Below are 23361 nucleotides of genomic sequence, written 5' to 3'. Positions count from 1 at the left end.
TTGTTTTTTTTTTTTTTTTTTTTTTTTTACCGGTACTAGGAATCGAACTCAGGACCATGCACTTGCCAGGCAGGCTTGGTGCCACTGAGCAATATTCTGGCCCTAAGTTGATTATTTTATAATAAGGCTTGTTATTCATATAGATGGGCCTACTACCATTAATAATACATTTGTATATGGGGACTCCCTCCCCCATCTGTGTTTGGTTTTGTTTCGTATGTTGTTAGCATTTCTTTCTTCTTTTTCTCTTTTAATCTAGAATATATAAAAAAAAAAAAAAAATGGGACACAGCTCCAAACCTTGCTTCTTTTTGGCTTCCAAAATTCTTCAAAGCTTGCCCTGCTTTAACTTTCAGAATAGTATCCATGCAAAGTTCTAACACCCTAGAATTGAAATACATTCAGTTTAGCCTCCCTGGCTATATCCTGTCATCACTTTTTAGGTAGAAAAGTACTTGCTTTTTATTCCCCCCTTTTATATTACAGTTATATTTAGTTAAATTATATCAGTGGTACTGAGCCTATGGCATGCATGCCACAGTCGGGACACAGAGCCTTCTCTGTTGGCACGGGATCCAAGTGTATGAGTTGTTTTTTTCTAAACTAACACCTCAGTATTCAGGTATAAATGCAGTGTCAGCTTTTTTTTTTTTTTTTTTTTTCCCCCGGTGATAAATAAGTGGGTTTTGGGTTGCAGTTGGGTTGGGTACTCGGTGTCTAAAAGGTTCACCTTCACTCAAGATGATAATATTTGCATTGGAGCATTGGATCATACAAGGTATAGATCATATGAGAGCTGAACTCAGAAGCCTTGAACCAATCTTATATCAACCCAAGCCAGGCAGCTGTACACCCACCTGTAAGAGCTCTGTGCCTTGGCCTAGTGGTCATTGTGTTGGCCCCTGCAGCCCAGCCTGTGCCATTTTGTACCAGTGTCAGAATTGGGGTGAGATCATTCACATAGTTGCATTGATACAACATCATTATGACCATTCTAGTTACAATATTTATTTAATGTGGAATAGGAGTGAAGGCCTCAATAAACCAGCTGTTATGTTAGTCAGATAAATTTATAACTTTTAAGATGAGAAAAAGTTGACAGTCCATCTGTTATCGGGCCGTGGTTTGTCATCTAGTGAGTACTCACTGATAACCCCAGGAATAGAAGCTGGTGAGAATTTTCATCTTCAGTCTCAGCCTTTCCCATCTGAGTTGAGGTCTGTGCTGTCTGCACAGGTGTGTAGGCCACAAACCCCAGGTGGTGGAGGCCTGTCAGAGATGGGGACCCTCTTCCCACGCCACATCCAACTCGTTAGCAAACCCTGCCGACTCTGCTGTACAATGAATCCTGGCTCTAACTACTTTTTACCATCTCCTTTGCTGCCACCTTGGTGGCTTCTATCGCAGTTGTTTGCCTGATTTCCTGAGATTGCCTCCCAGTGGGTTTCCATCTCGCCCCTTACCAACTCTCAGCACCACAGTTAGAGAGATCTGTTAAAATATGCCAGCTCATGTTGATTTTCTGCTTGGAATCTTGCTGTGGCTCTCATCTCACTCAGAGTGAAAGTCAGGGTCCTTGCTGTGCGTACCTCTATTCCGTCATCCACTTTTCCTTCTTTTCTCCACAGGTCCAGTCCTCTACTGTGCTCGCATGGCCCCCTCAAGGCCCTTGCACTATACTGTCCCGCTGCTTCTGCATGGCTCTTGTCCTCATGTCCTCCCTGCCCTGCCCCGCCCCAGGTTGGCTTCTCATGAGGGCTTCTCAGCCGCCCATGTCCAACTTCACCATTTGCTCTGTTTCTGTGCCCGCCTGCTTTATTTTCTCTCCATGTTGGTTTTCATATCGTCCAGCTCCGTGAAAGCAGAGTGATTTGTTTTGCTTCCCTGTGCATCCTCAGCACATCGCACAACACTGACACACAGTGTGCCTTTAGTAAAGACTCGTTCCGTGAGGAAAGGGGCCTGGCGCTAAACCAGCACTGGACCCTGTCAGACACAGTTTCATTTAGTACTCACTCCAGCCATATTCCCAGAGACACCAGTGAGCTAGGTAGAAGAATGCATTTGCCAGTGTGTATGAAATGAAATAGCTTCATATCATAAACATCTAAATATTATCATTGTTTTTGCAGAAAAACCCATAGTATATCCTGGAATTGCTGTATTTTTCCAGAATGCCTTCATATTTTTTGGGTAAGTTTGTTTTGCATTCTTTATCTTATTTGTTTGTAATAATAGTTTCTTTTATGTCACTATTATTTAGTTGCTTAATTTACCCCTCCCCCACAGCATTTTCATACCATACAAAGACTGGGGTTGACTATATTGTTACTACATGGGCTAGTTTGTTAACTTTGGAAATACACATTAAGTTTTAAAACTAACTCTCCACCCTCTAATGAATTAACTATGATTCACACAGATCTCATTTTGTAACACTGACAGTGTTCATTTTAAAGGTGTATTTCTAACATCGTAAAATTGTTTTTCTTTAATTCTTCTTTCTTTTGATGTCATTAAAATGTGCAAGTTGATTTGAATTGTGGAGGAAAGGCTCTATCAGGTTTTATCCTTTTAGATGTAATTGCCAATGAAAAGATGACTATGGCCCCTAAAGAGCCAAATACGTTCATCAGTAACCTTCAGCGTTCATTCTTTCCTGGAAATTTAGGACCTGTCCTTTCCCCTAGCTCTGTGCTCCCAAAACCACATCCCAGCTACTTCTCTCCACCTTCAGCATTGGCTCTCACAGTGACGCTGTAGATGCTTCTGACTGTGAGACTTAGCAGATGTCTCCCTGTGCAGTGCATAGGTGTGCTTGTTTCTGAGAAGAAGATCTGGCTTTCAAAAGAGTTTTAAAGAAGGCCCTGATCCGAAAATAGCTAGGAAGTTGCTGTGGTGTGGAACTTTTCCTTCCTTCTTTCTTCTCGCCTCCAAAGAAAAAACAAAAGCCCCAAATCTACTTGAACCACTCTTGAACTACAAATAGTTGCTCATGGTAATAACAACACTTAGTACTCACACTTATACCAGGCATTTTTACCATTTTATAAAATCAGTTTAGAAATAAGAAAAAAGTAAATTAAGAAGTGGCAAGATACACATTTTATGGATTTTATCTTGTGTCCTGAAACTGGTGGAAAATCTGGAAAGCTTTTGACTTTTATACATAAAATAATAGTAACCAGACAGGCATGGTGGCACCAGCCTATAATCGCAGCACTCTGGGTGATAGGAGGATCTCAAATTCATGCCCAACCTGTGAAGTTTAGCAATTTAGGAAGACAGAGTTTATTGAGCAATTACTATGTGCTAGGCACTATTCTTAGTGCTTTATTTACATGTACACTCTTAATAAACCCCCATAACCACGCTGAAGATAGCCCATTTTATTGTCCATTATTGCCCATTTTATGTGTGCCAGTAGGCCCAGAGAAGTTAGGTCAACTCCTTGAGACCATGTGGCTCACATTTAGATCCGCTAGACTCTGTACCACAGCCTCTAGCTCTTAAGACTTGATCTTAGCCAAAAGGCCAAGAAGCAATGAGCTCTAGCTACTAGAATGTTGAAATTTGAGATGGAGTCATTGGGTATTCTTCTCTTCTCGCTGAGTCTCAACCAGTTATTTAGTACTAGTCATTTCCTCCCCACCCTTTTCCTTTAATTGTAGCACTGTAATTGAAAAACATAAAATCAATAAACCTCCCCAACTTGTGAAATGAAATTTGAGTGGAGTAACATGGCCTGGGTTGTGGGAAGGTACATGTTGATGTTTAGGGATTTTCCTTTCAAGTTGCAATGCTGAGATTTGTGCTTTATAGAAGGACCATATCCCCACTGGGTCAGGGTGTTCTGGTGGATTCAGCACCCCCGGTACCAACCAGAGGAAAGTAATGTCATAAGTCAGAAGAGAGAAGCTTCTGGATTCAGGAGTGGTCAGGACTTACTGGGAGCTGGCCAACAGTGGCCTTCTGTATCTTAATCCTTATCTGCTCAGCAAGATAAAGTAAATTCCTCTTTGGGATGTCACTTCTGGCAGAAAAGTTAGTATGTCACAGCAGGAGAAGCAAAGGAACGAAAGACAAAATCTGATGGGAAATTTATGTGTCTTCCAACATGGGGAGAAACACGTAAGTTCATACATAGTTATCATGTTTCAGAAAACCTTGGAAACTGATCATTGACTTGTCATTATCCCACAGGAGTTAAAATAAATTGTTTTCATATGCAACCAGTTTGGTTAACTTTTCATTTGTTACCATCATTCTACTTAAAAATAAATTAGGTTAAATTCAGCAAATAGACACTGTTATCAGAACAGTTACAGCAGATTGCCTACCACTCTGACTTAGAACAGTACTCAGCAAAGTTACAGATGACTTCAGAATTTGTTTCAGAAGAGGCAGATGTCAGTACTGAAGGTGACCAGGGGACAGTGTAGGAAAGACTGGTTCTTGCCCGAGAAACTCTTCAGGTTACAGTTCACGTGTGCATGTTTGAAGTTACCATGTCTTTTAAGCTTCCCTGAGAGTATAGGTCCCTGAAAACCAACTTCAGTTTCTCTCTTTTTACAGCACTAGGTCTGATACAAAGTAGAGACGAGCAGAGATCAAATCAGCTTTTGGAGGTTTACTACATTTTTTTAAAGAAAAATTAATACACTTCCAAGACAGAGAATAAATGATTTTCTCATTCCATTTTTGCTTTCATTTATAGAAAAACATGTGAGCGTTTACCTTTATAAAGGCCTTAGAAAGGCTGGGCATGGTGGTGCACGCTCGCTTGTAATCCCAGGACTTTTCGCAGGAAAATCACAAATTCAAGCCCAGCCTGGGCAATTTAAGCAACACCCTGTCTTTAAAAAAAAAAAAGCCAGGACTGTAGCTCAGTGTGAAGGCTGGGTTCAATCCCCAGTATTGGGACAGGTGGGGTGAAAGCCTTATGAAACTGTTTTGAACCTATCATTCTCACCATGGGCTTACCCCTGATTGTACATTGGTTGAAAAACAGGTGAAAAGACAAAGTGAAAACAGTATACACCATTGAAACACCTACCTCAGTTTCTCATACTTCGCCACATCCTAGTCCTACTGAATCTGCCTCCTAATTGTTTTAGATCTGTTCTCTCTTGTCCATTTCCATTGTTTGTTTGGTCATGATCCATCTGTTGCCTAAGTCCAGTAGTTCTCACCCCTCTTATCCTGTTTTATTCCTAAAACAAAGCTCTGATCCTGTCTGTCATTTCCCATCTTCATTTTTTCAGCACTCCAAGCTCTCTGAAGAAGAGATTAAAACAAATGGCTGCAGCCAAATTCTCCCTATAGTTCTGTTTTATACAGACCACTTTTTTCCTTAATTGAGCCAACACTTAAAAATCCTTAGAATTGACATAAAAACCAGAATTTTGGTTTTTCTTGAGAAACTAGATATGACAACCAGAGGCCACAGATGCTAACAATCAACTAGAGTCATATACAATTGTTTCTTTTAAATAGGAGCTATATCTCCGTGTAGCCCCATTTCCTGCATAGCCTGGGCCTAGCAACCAGCAGGGCGCTGAGAGCGCCTGCAGGCTGGCCTCTGCGCCCTTCACTGCCCTCAGGCACCTAAAGCCTGGCTGCCTCAGTTCCCTGTCCTCCATATCCCTTCCGCACTGCTTCAGCCAGATGAGACTGTCCTGTTCTGCCACACCTTGGCTGTCTTTTCTGTGCACACCGCTGCCCTCCTTGCTTCTTGAGGCTCCTTCAGGCTCGAGTACAGCCATACCACTCCCTCGCCTGAACCCTGTGTAAGGGTGGGAGATCATATTCCTGCCATACCAGTCAGCTGTCAGGGGGGCTTTTCCTGGAGCCCGGAGGAGGTTTTGTTTTTTGTTTTTTGTTTTTTGTTTTTCTTGTTTTGTTTTTTAAAGGACAGGGTGGGTCTTGGTCTGTTGCTCAACCTGGCCTCAAACCCCTAGGATCAAAGAGCCCTACCTCAGTCTCTTGAGTAAGTAGCTGGGAGTATAGGTCCCACCACCACAGCCAGCAAGACCTTTTTTTTTTTGGCAGTACTGGGGACGTGCTAGGGAGGAACTCTTATCACAGAGCTACATCCCCAGCCCTGACCCTGTGTTTTTTTTTTTAATGCCTCTGCCTTCTCGGATTTGTTTCTTCTCCCTGAAGCAGTCCTACATAATCCCACTAGCTCTTGTGCCTGTCAGTCTCCCAATCAGACTCCTGTTTATCCATCAAATCTCATCTCAGATACCATCCCCTCTCTAAATTATTTTCTCACTTTTCAGACAGAATGAATACCTCTCTGCTCCCTTAGCATTTTGGATATATGCCACCCACGACACAATATTTACCACAGTGTGTTGTCAAATGTGAGCAGTTTTGAGGGCATAAACTACGTGCGTTAGTTATCTTTATAACCCATGAAGACAACAAGGGTTTGTTGATGGGGTTGGGGATGTGAGGGTGTATCCCAGTGGTACAGCACTTACCTAGCAGCGTGCGACCTTGGGTTCTGTCCCCCAGAAAGACTTGTTGAATGAATACGACAAAGCGAGATCATTCATGGTCACACACTAAACACTGGTTAACTTGTCTGAAGTTGTGTGTCTCATACTCACGAGTTAAGCTTTGGAGAGAGTGGTGGAAGAATCCACCTCCCTGGAATGGTCAGTTTCTACTCTGATAAGTTTCGCATCAGATGTGTTGTATGCAACTCATCCGTTACTCTTTGTGGCTTATTTCCTCTCCTCAAAATCTCTTGTACTCTCTTTTCTCAAACCCAGGCATTCATAGGATGTTTCTTGTTTACCTACAGAGGACTGGTGTTTAAGTTTGGCCGCACTGAAGACTTGTGGCAGTGAAAACAGCAGACTTCCCACAGCCTGGCAGCCCTGCGTGGGGATTTTTACCGCTCACTCCCAGGCTTTTGTAATGCCATTTTCTAAACTTCCTTCTGAGTGCAGTCTCAGCTTCAAGTTGTATAATGCTAAAATCATGAGAACTCCCTGTGTAAACAGCCACAAAATCTCTTGTGGTATGCATCTAATTAACTTATACAATGTTAAAGGAAACTTTCACATGAGTAACTTCTGTCAAGTTTTATCATGGTATAATTTGTAAAAATAAAATAAATTACAGGAGAAATTATGGATTCATCAGTGTATTTCGTCTGAGGTCCAAAACTGCAATGAAAGTGCTCTGAAAATTTAATGTGTTTATTTAAATGTGGCCTCTTCTTTGTCATATGTTAAATGAAATATAAGTATTTTCTTGTTTTTATAAACTATTCAGTGGTCAAAATTGTTTCTCACTACATATTTTTTTTCCTCACTACATATTTATATTTGGTTTATATGGTTTTACCAAAAATTCTGTAAAAGTTTCAGCAAATTAGCATGAGCACTTGAGGCTCTCCCAAAGTGTAAGTGAATATGTCAGAAAAAAGCCGTGATTCAGCCACCAGGCTCCTTTTGTCTCTTCTATGGGAGATCTTCCATGTGCTGCTGATTTAGGGAGGAGGATGATGTAACTCAGCCACCACACAGGTGCTGGTGGGACACGACTCAGGTATGTTTGTCTGCAGCTCGAAAACAAACCACCGGAGGCCATTTTTGGTGAAAAAAGAAAGGATTTATCAAAGCTACCTCTGAGGAGATGGAGGGGCCTCATGTCGCCACAAATCACCATCTCCCGTGTCCAGGTGTGTGAGGGGCTACTTCTATATTAAAGAAGGGGAGGGAATACAGTGAGACAGTAGGTAACTCAAGAATTACGTAGTCCTTCCTGGCCCTTTTCCTCTCCCTCTCTTCCCTGTAGAAAGGAAAGTGGACTTTGACTTCTTGGGCCCAGTGTCTGTGTCTTCTGTCCTTCATCTGGGGTTAGGACAGGAGGGGGTGGTTTCCGCTCTAGGCCTCAGGAAAGAATACCTTTCTGACTGTAGTTCCATTCGGCCCTGCCAGTTACCACTTGACATGGTAGTCTTTTATCCAGGTGACAAAATTTCTTTGTTCTTGTAATAAATTAGATTTTACGCTTTATCTCTGACCTGAACCACTAAGCTCCATAGACCAGCAGGGTCTGTTATAATTACATGCTTCAGCAGGAACTTTCATAGTCTTTGCTCCTTGGAACACTTGTCCCCCAAGGTTCCCAGCCTCTGCAAAATAGGGTACATATTCTTCAGAACTCTTCCTGGAAATGTTTTTCATAAAATGGGCTCCAATTAGCCCCACAAACCATCAGCTATATCTGATCGTTTCGGTGTGTGGACTCTTCCACCGGAGCCACCATTTTGGGCTGTCATATCTTATCAGTTTTGAATATTGCTGGCCATTGGGACCCTAAGCAAAGAAATGACAGTTCTGCCATCATCACCCATGAAATGGCTTGTGAATTTTTTTTTTTTGCATAGATCCATAAAATGAAAATTGGAAGGAATCTCAGTAGTTGAAGTCCACCTTTTTGCACATGAGATTATGTAGAGGATGGAGACTTAAAATAATTTCTTTAAGGGCCAGGGATTTAGCTCAGCAGCTCTGTGGTCTGCCTTGCAAGCACAAGGACCCAAGTTCAATCCCCAGTACCAAAAAAAAAGATTTCTTCAAGGTCAGGACCAGTGTTTTAATCACTCTGAGGCCAGGTGTCTCTGTCTCACAAGTGACCGAAACTCTTTCCCTACAGCGGGACTCAGTATGCTCAGGAAGTGCCAGCTATTTTAGAAAGCTGCTGGAATAAAAGCATGTCTGCAGAGCCAGGCGTGGTGGCACATGCCTGTAATCCCAGCACTCGGAAGGCTGAGGCAGGAGGATCACTGTGAGTTCTGGGCTACATAGTGAGTTCCAGGTCAGTCTCAACTACATAGTGAGACCCTGTCTCAAAAAACCAAAAAAGAAAAAAAGCATGTCTGCAAGGACTAAATAGAAGTGAATTTTTGACTTTTAAAAGTTTGGAATTACCTGCTGTTGCTGTAGGTAGGAGTTTACTTGATAATATACTTTATTAAGCATGAGAAAAAATCTGACAGTTGGCACTAGAATTGGACCAAACGTGTCTGCAACCTGAAGTATGGATAGCATTGTCTTTAATAAAATCAAACATTATTTAAAATTATTATTAAATTGCCAGTTAAACAAATTTGTAATGTTTTTAAAATATCAAGTCCATCTGACCCTATTTCTTTGTACATAAAGACTGCTATAATGAGTGTCACATACAGACAGGCGGGCAATAGGGAAAGGAAGTTGTGTTTCCACGATCAGTAGCCTTGTTAGTTTTCGATGCTTTTGCTTAAAATCCAACAGCCAAGTGAGGAAACTGTAAAAGCAAAGCAAACATGTTTAGTGCTGGTGGACCCTTATACTCTTAACTTTATATGCATAGTGATTCTAGCTTGATCTCTTCAAACTTACCATACCTCTGTTAGGATGGGAATGTGAAATGTTTCCCAAAGAAAGGCTCATGTGCTGGAGGCTTGGTTCCCAAGGTAATAATGTTCAGAGGTGGGGCTTTTGGACAGTGATTGGATTGGAGGGTTCTAATGACAGTGGCTAAATCCATAGTATAATGGCATTGTTGGAATGTGGAGATTTAGGAGATGGGACCTAGTTGGAGAGACTATCTTATCCCTGGTCTTTTTCTTTGTATCTGTCTGTTCCCCTTTCTCATTCCAGAATGCCAGAAGGTGAGCAGGTTTCTTCTGCCAAACCTTTCTACTAAGTTTTTGCCTCTCTGTAAGCTTAACAACAATGGACCAGGCTGACCATGGACTGAAACCGTGAGTCAAAATAAATCATTTTTTTGTTGTTGTTGTTGTTTTCTCAGGTATTTTGTCTCAGTGATGGGAAGGTAGCTGACTAACACAGTTTCATCACAAACACTTGAGAGGTGTGATCTTAGACTTTCATTTACCTCTTCACTTGAACCATTAATAATCATCTGACTTCTGTTTGAATAACTCCAGTGATAGGAGACTCGCTACTGTCAGGTGAAGTAGCTTATTCTACTTTGCAAACTGCAGATTTTTAGAAATGCGTGATGTGTTTCCCACTTGGCCTGTTGAAATTCTTTGGAGGAGCATAAGGAAAAAAAATATTTTTCAGGGCTGGGGATTTAGCTCAGTGGTGCTGCACCTGCCTGGCAAGTACAAGGTCCTGAGTTTGATCCCTGGTACCAAAAAAAATTTTTTTTCCTCTTCTACATTTCAGTCATTCAAATGTTTGGGGAGAGTTCTTAGGTCTCCTTTGGGTCTTATCTTCTGTAGGCTGAATATATTCTGAGTCCTTTTTGTGCCATACTACAGCCTGCCACTCAACATTATTTCACGTTGAGTAACTTTATGTAAGAGGTAGTTTAGCTATTTAGCTTATAAATAGGCAGCTTGCAAGGAACAGGGCCTAAGATAGTGTTGGGCTGGTCAGCCTTATAAAGAAAATAGCATGCACATAGGGTTAAATGTGAACTCGAGCCATGTAGATCACTTAGCTCAGGAATGTAAAAGCAAACAGGAAAAGTGTCCATTGTGACCCAATCCCCATCTCCCTTATACTTTGTTCTAATTACGCAGCAAGATTCCTGGCTGGCCAGAGAGTGCTCCATCAGTGAGTGTGTGCTCTGTTTCTCTGTATTATGGCATGGACAGTCCACACCCAAATTTTATAGGTTAAGCCCACCCTAACCTGTTAGGGCCGGGGACCTGGCCACCTAAACATAAAGGCGCCAGACAAAGAGCCCACTCTGGCAACCCTTTTGGGGACCCCTCCCAACTATTGGGAGCTTTCTTATACTTCCAATAAACACTCCATTTAACTACCTCCTTTGCTTGTGATTTAATTCTTTGACTTTGGGAGCCATCAGCCCCGTTTGGGCGGTAACACTTGGATCACAGAATCAAAGGGCTAGGAGTCACAGTAGCTAACACTTAGGGATGTCTCCTGTGGATCAGTAGGTGCCCAAGTCCTCTCAGTGGGGGAGTTAGCAGTGTCTGCATTATAGAAATGGGGAGGCTGGGACTGTACTAGTACAAGGCCACAGTGAAAGTGGCAGACTGCAGATCGGGCTGACTCCAGAGCACATGCTCTTAGAATTTAAGACTTGATCCCGTTTTATAAACAAGGAAACCAAGCCTCAGAGATGTAAAGTACCCTGCCCAAGGACTCCAGTTTACCGTTGGGGGAGCTAGGATCAGAGTTCATATTTCCTCCCAGAAGGCCCTTTCCCTGAGCCTCTGAGACTTTAAGAAATCATTGGCAGTCTCTTAATCTATTTTCCTACTTTAAAAAGCTGGCTGTACTCATTCTGGTTGAACAAGCATTTGCTAGAACTTTCTTGTATGCTTAGAACGTTTATTTAAAATCAGAAGCAGGGGTGATAACTGATGTGATGACTAGGTTTTAAAAACTGTATAAAACAGCAAGAGGAACTCAACACGTTCTGTTGTATTTTTTCCCAAAATATTGGTGATGCTTATAGTTCTTGGCAATAAAATCATTTAAAAATAAACTGCATAGGCTCCGGATGTAGTTCAATAGTAGAACACATGCTTGGCATGCATAAGGCCTTGGGTTCCATCCCCAGCATGGGTCGGGGTGGTGTTTAAGGATAACTAACTACAAATACTTATTCAGATGCCAGTGGGTGATTTTCAGCACAACGCAGTCATCTCAGAATCCTTCCTAATATTCCTACCATTCAACTTAATGTGAAAACTTTCCTCTTATTGCCTCATTTTCCCACTCAGAGCTCCCAGTTTGAGAAATTCCAGTTGCCTGTAGAATCAAAGTCAAATGCCTCTAGCCACCTTTCAGCCTTCCTTGACGTTCCCGATCCATGATCTCTCCCTCCTCTCTCTCCCAGCGGTTACGGCTGAATGACGTGGTCCCTCAGAATTAGAGCTATGCACATATAAAACCCAGTCCTTAACCTCTACACAGGCCCTCAAAACAGAGGCCTGTCCACAGTACTCATCTGTACGATTCCTTGCTTGACTTCAGAAAGGCTAACGGGAATAAACTTTAAAAAGTAGACATCAGTGAATTTTTGTGCTTTGCAAAGCATGAAATAAAGTATATGGTTTATTAAAGAACCACAGGAAGCAGTTTGTTCTCTTAGGAAAAGCACATGATGCATGAAAAATTGTGTTATAAAACTAAATTTCTATAAATTAGTGCCTGGGCAAGGATCCTTTAAACTACAGGGAAACTGAAAATGGGTATATCTGGCTTCTTGAGACTCAGAACTATATTTTCTTTAGATTTGTCTCACGCTCCCTCACACAACATCGGCAAGATGAGAGCATTCGTGCAGTGAAATGAATTAGTGCATTTTCGTGAACCAGCCAAGGATTAGATGGGTGTTCTTGGAGAGGGCTCAGTGCCCCTTCCCAGCAGTGCCAAGACACAGTCTGGGCCCCCAGAGAAGGAATGGATGAGTTGTTTTTGTTTTTATTTATGTTATTTTTGTTTTGGTGCAGGGGATTGAACCTAGGGCTTCATGAAAGGGAAGCCCATGGTCTACAACTGAGCTACATCTGAGCCCCTGAACTAGCTTGACGTCCCTTCCACCTTTTAAACTCTGGTTCTATGAAATGTGATGAGAGCCTGCAATAGTGTTTAAAATGCCTTGTTGTACAGTTTTAAAAATTATCCCTGGGTTTATCACCTTTGCAAGTTTAAATCCTTGCCTCAGTAATGGATATTTGGCTTTCAAATGCAGGTTGAAAATGGTAGAATGCTGAGTAAATGGTTCTACTCAATTGCAAGAAAATAAATCAGAAGATTTCCCAAGTGGTGGCGGCAGGGATAAAATTCTGCTATCGAGCAGCTGCCCACAACACGTTCATATGTGGTGTCTTTGGAGCCAGGCAACATCCATTCAAATTCCTCCTGTTCCATCTACTGGCTCTGTCACTGGGGGCAAGTTACTTCATCCCCAGAGGCCTCAGTCTCATAATCTTTAAGATAGAGGTACTTGTTCTCACACAAGATTGTTGTGAGGATGAAAACAGATAATGTTGCGAAATCAGAACTAGTAAGCTCGCAGAAAAATAGTAGACTTGCAGTATGATAGCTATTATGTTTACATATTCCTTCATGGTTGGCTAAATCCCTAGTAATAAGCTTTCACATTCACATGGTGGTTTGCATTTTTCTGAATATTGTTACAGACATTCTTGCTTCATTTGATCTTCAAAAACACCCAGTAAGGGTCTATAAAGTTTTTTTTTTTTTTTTTTTCCTTTCTGGTACTGAGAATTGAATTCAGGATCTTTGTATTGAGCTACAATCTCAGTTCATTTTTTAATTTTTTGAGACAGAGTTTCACTAAGTAGCTAAGTTGCCAGGCTGGGCTCAAACTTGGGATCTTTCTGTATCAGATTTCTATTATTTCTCTAGTGAGAATCAAAGCACTTGCCAACCTGATACATCATGGAATTGTGATTGGAATCAGGTGTTCTTCTAGGTACAAACTTACTCTATTTTACCTGCAGCTGAGCTGGTGTTAGGGTGTCTCAGATTTCCTTTATTTACCCAGCAAATGTTTATTGCTACTTGAATACTTTAGCTGGATGTTTGTGGTGTCCCTTGTTGGTTGGCCTAGAGCTTGTAAATACATGTGGAATGAACTTGTGGACTAAACCAGCTCTCTGATTCCTCTCACTAGATTCCCCCTGTGCTGCTAAAGGTAAGAGAAGCTGGTGCAAGTTGAGGCAGGTTACACATGACAACATGTCTCTCAGAATAATTATACTAAGTAGAAGCCAGACCCCTGCCTCCGAAAAGAGAGAGATATACTATATGGTTCCATTTCTAAAGAACTGTAAGAAAACACAAGCCAATCTAAAGTGATGGAAAGTGGTTCAGTGGTTGCCTGGGAATGGGACTAAAAGGGGAAGGGGGAGAACAATTCCTGAAGCACAAGGGAATGTCTGGGGTGTGACTGATGTGTTCTTTGTCTTGTTTGTGGTGATGATCTCAGGGGTATATGAATATGTTAATATGTATCCCGTTGTATACTTTAAGTATGTGTAACTCATTCATGTCAATTGTACCTCATAAAGCTGTTTGGAGAGGAAAAGGAAAAAGAAAAGAGAAGGAAATGGAGAAGAGACAGGTTGTCTCTCCAGCAGCCCTGATTGTTCCCTGCTCAGCCGCATAATAAGACTGCCCCTCGGTCCCTTTTGGATATCTTAGATGCTGGGCGGGGAATGGACTGGCCTGGGACGCAGAAGACTCAGCCCCTGGTCTTGTCTCTTCCATTTGCAAAGGTAGGATGCCAAGACCTAGCCTGACCTCTGCAGACCTACTTCCTTTGGCCCTATTGGTCTCTGTATTTCTAGCCTACCCAAGGCATGGGTTGGGCGATTACCTGGGAAGATGCCTAGCAGAGTGCTTTGTGAGCAGGGAGTGGAAGTCAAAGGAAGGAAACCAGGGAGATGATGGGGATGAGTCACAGGCTACAGTGTAACAGAGAGATCCTCAGAAGCAGCCCAGTGCTATGTCCCTATGCTAGATAATTCCAAACTCCTGTATTACAAGTTTCATTGTATCCACTAGTTTAATTTATCAAGACTTGCTTTCAAAATGGGTGGTGGTGTATGCCTACTGTAGTCCCAGCACTCCAGGAGGCTGAGGCAGGAGGATCACAAGTTTGACACTAGCCTGGGCAACTTGACAACTTACCAATTTAGGAAGACTCCGTATCAAAATAAAAAATAAAAGGGTTGGGAGTACAACTCTGTGCAAAAGTCAGTGCAGGTCCAGGGATTTAGCTCAGTGGTTCCATCACCTGCCTGGCAAGTGCAAGGTCCAGAGTTCAATCCCCATACCAAAAAAAAAGTCAGTGCAAAGGCCCTGGGTTCAATGACCAGTAGCAAAGAAAAAAAAAGTCATGTTCTAGATTGAGCTTTACCACTCACTCCCTGAGATCTTGAACAAGTCATGTCTCCTCTCTGAGTATCTGCTGAATAGGGGGGTTGGACTCAGTGACTCCTGAGGTTTCCTTCACTCTTGTATTGTTGGGTTCTATCCTCTTCCTGTCAAACGATTTGTCAACATTGATGACTCCAGATAAGGAGAGCAAGTGTGACCCATGGCCTTTCTCTCCTCACAGACCTTCAATGATCTTGAATTATCAGGAAAGCGGTAACTTTTACCAACTGCCCACTCCCCACCAACACACACACACACACACACACACACACACACACACATTATGAACTTACTCTTCCTTAATGCTCTTTACCTCATTTTTGTTTTTGTTTTACTCTTATAAATACCACTATAACACATATATCCTGAAATCTTTTTAAGTTCATACATTCAAAATCTCTCGCTAAAAAAAACCTTACCTCCCAGAAAGCTTGATCATCAAAATATTTAGCCACGTGAGGTGCTTTCCATATTTTGAGCTTTAGGAGAAAACCTTAAAGCAAATGACAATGAAGTGTTAAAACGCTTGTGGCACAGCATAGTTATGTCAAGGTTACTCAACATACTGTACGTGGATTACAGCATCCAGACAGAAAGCCTTTCTCTCCCACCATGGAGAGACGGACAAGTGGGAGCCCTGTCATTCATGGGCCGGCTTCATTAATTCTGTAGCTGTTTTCTAATAGAACCTGGCAAGAGCAACGTTCTCCAGCATTCTCCGAAGGGTTGAAATGACACTGAGCAGCACCGATTAACTGCAGATCGGATGCCCTTCCCAAGACAGAATAGAAGGACTGTGGCAGATGGTGTTCCACTGCGAAGCTGACCCATTTAAAACCCCACTGCTACCATGGAGAGTGACTCCCAGGAGGTGCCCCATACATAGGTCCCAAGCCCAGCCTCAGCTCAAGCTTCCGCTAGGGTAGTGAGGAACATCACTGTGACAACTTGCTCTTATGCCAGCTCTTCCTGTCCTTTTGTCCATCCTCTGCTCGGGCAGCTTGACCCTACACATCCTGTTAGCTTTGCAAAGTCAGCCGAATTTCCCAGGACACACAGAGTGCTCATCTTCCATCAGAGGCGGGAAATCTCTGGCATTCTGTGTCTTTCTCTCTGCCTCCCTCCCCCCATTTCTGTATGTGTTAAGAGACAAGCTCTTGTGTTGCCAGGATCAAGCAAATGATCGAGTCTTCCTGAATAGTTGGGATGACAGGTATGTGTCACCACATCCAGCTATTTGTATATTTTTAATGATGATGACTTCAGCATGTTAAATGATAAGATTAACAAGAATAGGCATGTGTTTACTAAAATACAGATTTTCCTTTCAGAATGTAGCCTTTAACTGATACTGATATGCAAAGTGAAACCAGCGGATTTCATGTACCTAAAATTATTCAGAAATAATCTGTCACCTGCTCACATTATCCAGATAGCCAAAGCTTACTCATCACTGGTGAAAACTCATCTAAAACATATATTCTTGTCTTACGAGACAACACTGAACATATTTACAGGCTTTTAAAACATCAGAACCATCACTAGGAATATCCATTTTTGAAATATGCTGTATATTATAGAGAAGGTACATCGTGCCTGAGAGTCCTGGCCCACTGGCTTCTGTGCTTTTTGTGTTCTTGAGTCCAGTTTTAAGATTTTCTTCACCTCTGTCAAGCTCTCTGCTTTCCCTTTTGAATTCTACCAGTGTGTGTTACCTATGGAAACAACCTACCTCTGATCTGATATTTCTGAACTACCTAAACTGGGAAACCTAATAACCACACTCAGTAGGATTGTTTCTTAGGTAAGTGGGGGGGGGTCCAGTAATAAATGAAATACTTGGCTTTTGGGGGTCGGTTTGGTGCTATTTTGTTGCTTCTAAGATCTTTGCCCCCATCTGTTGCCCAGGTTGGTTGTTTTGTTGTGGTGGTGGAGTTTGATTTTGAAGTGCTAAGGATCAAGCCCGGGTCTCATACATGCTAGGCCAGTGCTCTGCTGCTGAGCCACATCCTTACCCCTATCTAGATGTTTTTGTTTGGGTTTTTTGTTTGTTTTTGTTTTTATGGTACTGGGAATTGAACTTTTACACTGAACTGCATTCCCAACACTTTTTTATTTTTGATTTTGAGACAAGATCTCACTAAGTTATTAACTTGCCCAGGCTGGGCTAGAAATTTAATCTTCCCGCCTCAGCCTCCCAAAGTTCTGGGATTACAGGTGTGCACCACCATGCCCAACCCACGTTGTTTTTAATCACCTTAATGTCCCCAATGGCAGAAGTATCGTGTAAACAGGAAAGCTCATTGAGGAAAGGCTGCCGGTGGGCGCTAAAGGCCTTTTCAATTCTGAAATGATGTGACTCCATGCTTTTTTTTAAAGTGAGATTTGAGCCCTTTGTGACATTGAGCTGGGGCTGATAGCACTGGTCCACAGGGAAGGGGACAGCGCCTACACGGTCAGCTCAGAATGTGCTCTGGCCCCAGCCCCAGGAAGTGGGAGAAAAAGGATAGCGTCACACTGACCTGTTAGGAGACCAGAGACCAGACCCATTGCCAAAGCAAAGCTGAGAGCCCCAGTGTCCATGAGCATCATGAAGCCAGTCCTAGAAAAAACAAAGCACCAGGCTGCAGAGGTCATCGGGGATGAAAAGGGCTAAGCATCAGTAGTACTACTGCAGGAGGGACTACGAGGAGACCAAGAGTCCTCTCCCCAGCACTATGTCCCATGCAGACATGCAGTGGGGGAGGGAGGAGTGGTCCCATGATCCTCCTTGGCATATTTTAGTCTTCAGGCCCCAGGGATAGTAAAATAGACCAGGAGACAGAAGGCCCAAGTTCAAGACAGCCTTACTGTTGACTGGCTGCGTGATCCTGGCCAGTCACTTAACCTCTCAGAGCCCCCAGTTTCCTCATTAGCCAATTGAAGATGAAGGTATGAGCAAGATGAGGTGTGGTTTGGCTATCAGAGCTATCTGCCCTGCACTGCCCACTCCTACGTCTGGAAAGTACTTCCCGATGCCCTTTTCTCTCAGGGCCATTCCAGAGCATCACTTGCAAAATTAAACTACATATTAAAGGGGTCCTGGGTGCTGAGTATAATTTTCCCAAGGTTTAGCCTGTGCCTAGGCACTGCTACCCCTTCACTGCAGTGCTATGGGTAACTGTACAAAATGAGCCAGAAAATAAAGCCCAGCTCAGAGGCTACAGGCCTCTCTCTCATTTCGTCTTCCTCCTTCTTTGTTTTGTTGTTGTTGTTTGCACTACTGGGACTTGAACCCAGGGCCTTTGCACTAAGGTACATCCTCAGCCTTTTTTATGGTTTTTTTTTTTTTTTTTTTTTTTTTTTTTTTTTTTTTTTTTTTTTTTTTTTTTTTTTTTTTTGAGAAAGGGTCTCATGGTGTCGCTAAATTGTCCAGGGTGGGCTCAAACTTGTGATCCTCCTGCCCCAACCTCCTAAGCACTGAGACTTCAGACATGCGCCACCACACCCAGCTAAAAAGAGATTATTTTTTGTCCCTTCTCTGGTTTTTTGAGGCAGGGTCTCACTAAGTAGTTGAGACTGACCTGGAGCTCACTATGTAGCCCAGGCTGGACTCGAACTCACAGTGATCCTCCTGCCTCAACCTTCTGAGTGCTGGGATTACAGGCATGTGCCACCACACCCAGCTAAAAGAGATTCTTAAGATGTACATAAAACTGCTAAAATAAAGGGAATGGTGATAACTTGGACTACATTAAAATTAAGAACTTGTGTTATCAAAAGACACAAAGTGAAAAGTAACTTACAAAAATAGGAGAACATAATATATATATCAAAGGACCTACATTTAGAATATATAAAGAATTCTAGTTAGGCATGGTGGCACATGCCTGTAATCTTAGCACTCAGGAGGCTGAGGCAGGAGAATCGCTGTGAGTTTGAGGCCAGCCTGACCTACATACTGAGTTCAAGGACAGCATGAACTACACAGGAAGACCCTGTCTCAACAACAACAAAAAAAAAATAAAACAAACAAACAAAAAACCCCTCACAAATCTATAAGGAAAAGAACAACACAATGAAAAAAATGGCCCAAAGAACTTGAATAGGCATTTCACAAGATATTCAAATGTTCAAAAGGCCTCTGAAAAGTGTTTCTTTTTTTCTTTTTTTGTAGCAGTGAGGATGGAACACAGGGCCTCACGCATGTTAGGCACATGCTGTACCACTGAGCTGTCCTCAGCCCATTTTTTACCTTAGTTTGATGAGATCGGACATGCTCAGGGTGGTATGGCCACAGACGTTTACTTTAATTTGAGACAGGTCTTGCTGTGTTGCCTAGGCTGGCCTCCTGCCTCAGCCTCCAGAATAGCTGGAATTACAGGTGTGTGCCACCACTCACCATTGAAGTGTTCCTTTTACTTAGTAGGGGAATTAAAATTGAAACAATAGGCTGTTGGCTAAATGAAGGGTTTCCCTATATTAATTTATTAGATCCTCTTAAGACCCCAAGTAGCCTTCCAGCACTCCCGGGGGTGGAGGTGGCATCACTGTCCTCATTCACGCTGGGGAAGCCGGAGCTGGGAGAGGTCAGAGGTGTCCAGCCAGGCAGTGAAGGGAAGGGCCAGTCAGACTCCACAGTGCGAGCTCTTCACCTTGACCTCACCTGCGAGACTGACACAGTGGGCTTGAGGCTGACCCCCCTGGCCTGTCTGCATTTGTGCAGCCCAGGACTTTGTGCCTCTGCCCAGTAGATTTGGGGAAGAAGTAGCCCGGAGGAGTGATAATGCCATACAGGGTGAGGATTTCTGAGTTAATCAGCCAACAAAAATTTGCTTAGGCCCTACCAAGGGTCTGTCCCTGAATGCATTTCCCCTCCACCGGGATCTGGGCTCATTTGCTATGGAGCGGGACAGGTGTGGTGGGTGGGGCCTAGCAACTCACCCGCGGCTTCCGGAGGCCTCCAGCACTATCAGCACAATGTACCCGAACCCTCCCAGCAGACCTGGCAAGCCAAAAGTGTAGTGCATGCCACTGGGGTCCTGAATCTCCAGCACACTGTTAAAACACACCTGGGGACAAATGGCATTATGTGCAGATCTGCAAGTGAGACCCAAATTCCCTCCCCACCCTTTTCACAGACCCTTGGCGTTCAAAACCACCAAAGGGGAGTAACATGAAGCTTTACCCACGGAGCCCTCCTCAGACTTGACCGTGCACCCCCAGGAGACTTGTTACAATGCAGATAAGGATTCCATGGGGTGAGGCAGGGCCGCTGGTGCTGCGCTGTGAACAGCTCCTAAGTGACACCCATGCTGCTGATCCCCGCTCCGAGCAGCAGGGGCCTGGTCTAGGCACAGTTCACATTCAAAGCTGATACTTCTGTATCAGGGGACGGGATGGTAACGGGGCAGCTCTGTGACAGAAGGATGCGTAGGATGTTTAACAGCAGCCCTAGCTTCTCCCTTCCAGATGCCAGGAGTACCCCGCCTACTTGCACCACCCACGAAGTCCCCAGATAGTGTCAACTGTACCCTCGGGTGGGGTGGAGTAAACACTGGTCCAGTCACATTTGAGTGCCATCAATAATGAAACATGGCTGATGAGATGTAAAGTCAGAAGGAAAATACCTGACTGCACCCAAGATGCATGTTCAAAGCTCCCTCTACCAGTTCCCTCGGTCACATGCAAATGTCATTGTTCCCTCCTTAGAATCCTCACTGTCTTCAGAAAATAAACCCAGACTCCGGAAGATAGGCCCAAGCATCGCCCATCTCTCCAGATTCTGGTCCCACCAGGCTGGAGGGTGACTCCAAAGCTTTGGCCAGAAGAATATCTGTTTCTTGGCTGAAACACACGCTTCTTCCTCAAACAGTCTTTGTACACACTGCTCCTGCTGCTTGGAATATATTTCCCACTTCCCTGCCTGGATGATACAGCTTATCTGTCAATGCATGGCTTGGATGTCCTATGCTCTGAGAAGCATTTGCTGACTTGTCTTAGTCTAGTTTAGATGCAGCCGCTGTCATACTGCCTTGTACTTATTTGTCCATTGCCTTCACTAAACTATAGCTTGAGAAACAGGATAAGTGTTAGAACATATTTGGTGAATGAATGAACGACCTTCATGGTAAACCCCTTCCCCCATTCCCGTGACAGAGTCAGGAGAACTGAGGCACCACCAAAGCAATGAACACTGAGCCAGATGGTAACTTGCCAGCATTCTTTGCTCTGCATGTCCTCCTTCATTTCAGGGGTTCAAAGCCAGAAGAGATAAAAGACATTTGTTCTCACTATACAGATGAAAAGCAGACTGCCTTATCTTTGAGCAGATCCAACTGTTGGTAAATTCATCTTTGAATTTATACTGACTTCCTGAATATCCATCATTTATCCAAATTCAGCCTTCAAAAGTCTACTTCTTTTTCCTTCAAATGTGGTAAGATTTGTTGTCCCTAGAGAAACTAGACACATTCAAGTGAAATAAATAGGACACACATGTGTAAATACCAAATAGTTTCTCTGGTGTGAAAAACGAAAAGCGTAAATAAGGTTCAAATGGTATACTGATAATGTGAAATAGGAGGAAAAGGTCTAAAGGAGTAGGGGAAGTGGGAAGGGTAGGGGAAAGGAAAGAAGGGAGAAGAAAAAATATGAGAAAAGGAAAAAATGGAAACAAAGTCTTTGTAAATAAGGAAGTGTGGAGGGGGTGAAGGGAGGGCAGGGGAATGGGGAAAAAACAAGAACCAAGACAGATCACATAAAGGTACAAGATCCCAGTGATGAATGTAACTATTCTATAACTAAAAGGTACCAATAAACTTAATGAAAAAAAAAGATTTTTTTGTCCCTAAATGTTTCTCTTAGAAGCACATTATAACCACTTGGCTATAATAGAATGTTCTGGTGTAATCCGTTGAGTATTAAAGGAAAACCCACTTGATAAAGTAAGCCAATAAAAAGTGGACATGACCTGGATCATCAGCCTGGCACTCCCTCCTCTGGGTGCTTCTGCCCTCCTCCTCCACTTGGCTCATTGGCAACAGACCTATATGTGTGGCCCACCCCTCCAACCCAGTCCAAAATGACACATTTCCCAAATTAAGCCAAGGAGCCGCTTCAGAGGATTTGGAATCGGCTACTTTCTTGAAGCAAAAGACCAAGACTTCTAGTTGGTACAGGAGAAGAGGCAACAGGTCTAAAGAGTCAGAATAATGCAGATGTTCAGGAAGAACAGAGACTTCTTAGCATTGCTCCCCAAGCGAATCCCTGATGCCAGCCCCTCTGGGGTTCCCAGCAGCACCTCTACTTTGGGTTCTATGATACCCTAGTTGCCTTATAACAAACTCCCTCTCATGCTCAAGCAAACTTGAATGGATCATTTTACTTGTTCCTCAGCAACCTAGCAAATGTGGTATCCAACTATAGTGGGTTCCTTATCAGGCTTTGCAGCTGTTAAGAGAAAGAGCCAACAATCTCCTACCGAATGCAGCCCATAGCACCCACGATGGCCCACCATACACCAAGGGTCCTGTTACTCTAAGCCAAAACAGTGGGTATTAGTTGCCCAATTCCTCACCAACGGGCATCCGGTTCCCCCGATGGAGATCAACCCAGCCAAAAGGCCCAGCACCATAGCAATCCAAGGAGAGGAAATCAGGTGACAGGAAGCACCCACAGCCACACCTCCTGCCAGTACCGCGTGGTGGATATTGGTCTGCAAAGAAATAGCTTGTGGATGAATGAAGTGAGGCACAGGGAGGACATCATCCTGTCCAGAATTTCTCAACAAGCTAGTAGAGAAGCAACCCTGTAAAACCTTCCTACTTCACCGACCCTGAAACCATCACCTTTCCTTGGTTGGGACCAAATGACCTTCATCTTTGGGCTCATATTAATCCTCACCTCTCAGGTGCATTCAGCAGTCACCTGACTGAGAAACACGAGCTGGTGCTGGGGGCAGAAGGGGGTATGAGGGGTACGGGGCTGCCCAAGGGGTGGCCCCTTCATACCATATTGATCTTCCCCTGGTGGTGACTCAAGGCTGACACTGAGGTGGCTGTCACTGTGCTGACGGCGAGAGCATAGTAGGTGTTGAACACAGCATTCTTCTTTTCATTTGGAAGGTCCAACAGAGCGGAGTTGAAACTTGGCCAGAACATCCACAAGAAGAGAGTCCCTGTGAGCCAGAAAGCAACTTTGGCCAGAGCCACACTCTTGCTCCAAAGTCCTGGGCCTCCAGGGGCTTTAGAGGAGGAGAATCCTACAGCTGGTTGGTCTCAGCTTGGTCACTTTATAGCTGCACGGCTTGGTGCAAGTTGTGTCTCCTCTCTGAATTCTCAAGTTGGTGGGGACCAGCTTACATATTTTACAAGCATGAAAAATATAAGGCCTAGAGACCCCAGGCCTCCTGACTTCAGTCTATAATAACCAAATGCTTTTTTTTTTTTTTTTTTTT

At 43.4% G+C, this 23361-nt stretch overlaps 2 protein-coding genes across 8 annotated transcripts in view; one reads left to right on the top strand and one right to left on the bottom strand.

Moving 5' to 3' along the window:
• Tmem50a (transmembrane protein 50A) overlaps positions 1–7143 on the top strand; it is a 27909-nt gene extending 20766 nt beyond the window's left edge. For all 3 annotated transcript variants that reach the window (XM_010633601.2, XM_010633606.2, XM_010633582.3), the window contains exons 6-7: positions 2133–2193; positions 6815–7143. In XM_010633601.2, the coding sequence (XP_010631903.1) occupies positions 2133–2193; positions 6815–6860 (107 nt within the window). In that variant the 3' untranslated portion in view covers positions 6861–7143. The remainder of the gene's footprint in view (positions 1–2132; positions 2194–6814) is intronic.
• A 1698-nt stretch (positions 7144–8841) lies between these two features.
• Rhce (Rh blood group CcEe antigens) overlaps positions 8842–23361 on the bottom strand; it is a 42220-nt gene continuing 27700 nt past the window's right edge. For 2 of the 5 annotated variants that reach the window (XM_010633541.2, XM_010633547.2), the window contains exons 6-11: positions 22916–23082; positions 22483–22620; positions 19848–19975; positions 17447–17526; positions 15344–15417; positions 8845–9312 (exon numbers count right to left, since the gene is read on the bottom strand). In XM_010633541.2, coding sequence (XP_010631843.1) covers positions 9286–9312; positions 15344–15417; positions 17447–17526; positions 19848–19975; positions 22483–22620; positions 22916–23082 — 614 coding nt within the window. In that variant the 3' untranslated portion in view covers positions 8845–9285. Of the gene's footprint in view, positions 9313–15343; positions 15418–17446; positions 17527–19847; positions 19976–22482; positions 22621–22915; positions 23083–23361 lie in introns of all 5 variants that reach the window. The other 3 variants (XM_010633537.2, XM_010633552.3, XM_010633540.2) reach the window with 3 other exon arrangements.

The sequence above is a fragment of the Fukomys damarensis genome, unplaced genomic scaffold (genome assembly GCF_012274545.1).
Source record: "Fukomys damarensis isolate Sample0158 unplaced genomic scaffold, DMR_v1.0_HiC HiC_scaffold_23, whole genome shotgun sequence".
Classification (NCBI taxonomy): Eukaryota; Metazoa; Chordata; class Mammalia; order Rodentia; family Bathyergidae; genus Fukomys; species Fukomys damarensis.
Note: the sequence above shows the minus strand (reverse complement) of the source record. Positions and strands in the feature narration are given on the sequence as shown.